The sequence below is a fragment of the Calypte anna genome, chromosome 5A (genome assembly GCF_003957555.1).
Source record: "Calypte anna isolate BGI_N300 chromosome 5A, bCalAnn1_v1.p, whole genome shotgun sequence".
Classification (NCBI taxonomy): Eukaryota; Metazoa; Chordata; class Aves; order Apodiformes; family Trochilidae; genus Calypte; species Calypte anna.
The window spans coordinates 2656912-2658776 of NC_044251.1; the positions used below are offsets into that span (position 1 = coordinate 2656912).

General features: G+C 54.2%; 1 protein-coding gene across 1 annotated transcript in view; it reads right to left on the reverse strand.

Annotated features, from left to right (window-relative positions):
* Positions 1–1802, reverse strand: part of GANC (glucosidase alpha, neutral C) — a 29557-nt gene extending 27755 nt beyond the window's left edge. Inside the window, exons 1-2 of the mRNA XM_030452399.1 lie at positions 1550–1802; positions 217–279 (exon numbers count right to left, since the gene is read on the reverse strand). Coding sequence (XP_030308259.1) covers positions 217–279; positions 1550–1578 — 92 coding nt within the window. The 5' untranslated portion in view covers positions 1579–1802. The remainder of the gene's footprint in view (positions 1–216; positions 280–1549) is intronic.
* Between the last annotated feature and the right edge of the window lie 63 nt (positions 1803–1865).

Genomic DNA, 1865 nt, shown 5'->3' on the forward strand with positions numbered 1-1865 from the left:
TGACTTTTAACTGAAGAGGTTCTGGATGTAAAGATTCTACCTTTTAAAATATGATGGTTATTGCTTGCTGACAGGTGACTGAAACACTCACTTTGAAAGACAAATTCTGAAAGTAGCAAACCTGCTGTTATTAAAAAACAGTGTAACCACTTCCTGTATCTTTAAAAAATACTAGTTTGAAAAAAAGAAACAAAACACTACAATTCTCCTCTTTACCTGTAAAAAGCAATCTGGTTGCATTCCTTAAAGGTAGTTTTCTCCACAGCCTCATCTTGGACACTAAAAAGATCAGATAAAGAAAATGTTAAAATGTGTTGAGGTAACATTTAGATCTATTATATAACAGCACATTTTTGGCTTGCCTTAAAAAATAGACTGCCAGTAGTATCTATTATTAAAAATACTCTGCAGATGTTGAGTTCAGACACACAGGGGAGAGCGTAAGATGGTACTGGCAAAGAGCTGATGCTTACAAAATACTTCTTTATTATTTACATGCAAGATAGAGAATGCAGATGGCAGTTAGGAAGACTCAGTCACAATCACCACGAACTGAAAAGCCAGCAGGTCCAAGGAAGTGATTCTGCCCCTGTACTCAGCCCTGGTGAGGCCACAGCTTGAGTCCTGTGTCCAGTTCTGGGCCCCCCAGTTCAGGGAGGATATCGAGGTCCTGGAGCAGGTCCAAAGGAGGGCAACCAGGCTGGTGAAGGGACTCGAGCACAGACCCTATGAGGAGAGGCTGAGAGAGCTGGGGGTGTTCAGCCTGGAGAAGAAGAGGCTCAGGGGAGACCTCAGCACTCTCTACAACTCCCTGAAAGGAGGGTGTAACCGGGTGGACGTTGGTCTCTTTTGCCAGACGACTTTCAACAAGACAAGAGGGCAGGGTCTCAAGTTGTGCCAGGGGAGGTTTAGGTTGGATATTAGAAAGAATTTCTTTCTGGAGAGGGTGATCAGACATTGGAATGGGCTGCCCAGGGAAGTAGTGGATTCTCCGTGTCTGGAGATATTTCAAAAGAGCCTGGATGTGGCACTCAGTGCCATGGTCTAGCAACTGCAACGGTGGTTCAAGGGTTGGACTCGATGATCTCTGAGGTCCCTTCCAACCCAGCCAATTCTATGATTCTATGATGCTATGATTCTAAATACTGACAGACCTCACACTAACCAGATATTTCCCATATTTAGGTAATGCAACCCTTCCCATTTTTACCTGAAGATATCCCTGCGTTTTCGGGCTTTCGCACCAGGTCTGTGGGACCCTTCTGAGGTATTTCACACCCTGCAACCTCCCCGCCTTCCAGAGGTGTCGCCTCAGCCGAACCAACCCGCGCGTTGTGACACCCGTTCCCTGTCCCCCCCACGGCCAGGTGCGCAGGAAGGCTCTGCCCGGACACGGGCGGTGGGGACGGTACCGCCACGGTCCCCCCCCGCCCCCGGCCGGCTCCGGACCCCTCCTGGGGCCGGGCCCGCACCCCGCCGTTCCCCGGGGGAAGCTGTGAAGCCGCCCTGGGCACACCGGGAGCGAGACGCCGCGGCGGGGCAGCATTACCTGATTTCCCCTGTCGGGACCGCTTCCATGGCGGGGCTGTCCCGAAGGGGTGAGCGCCCACCGGCGGCTGCCCAGAGGGAAGGGAGGCAGCAGGGGAGCGCTCCTCCCGTTAACGGCCTCGCCTCGCTCGGTACCGGAGGCCCCCGGCGAGACGCTCCGTCACTTGACCCAGCCGGAGAACCCCGATCGCGGCCGGGCTGGCGACTGGAGCCCGGGCGCCCTGACAGCTCGGACCCAGCCGGGTTGCGGCTCCGCCCCCCGCGTCTTTCCCGCCGGCCCACGGCAGCCGCGTCCCCCGCGGGGAGCGGAAGGGGCG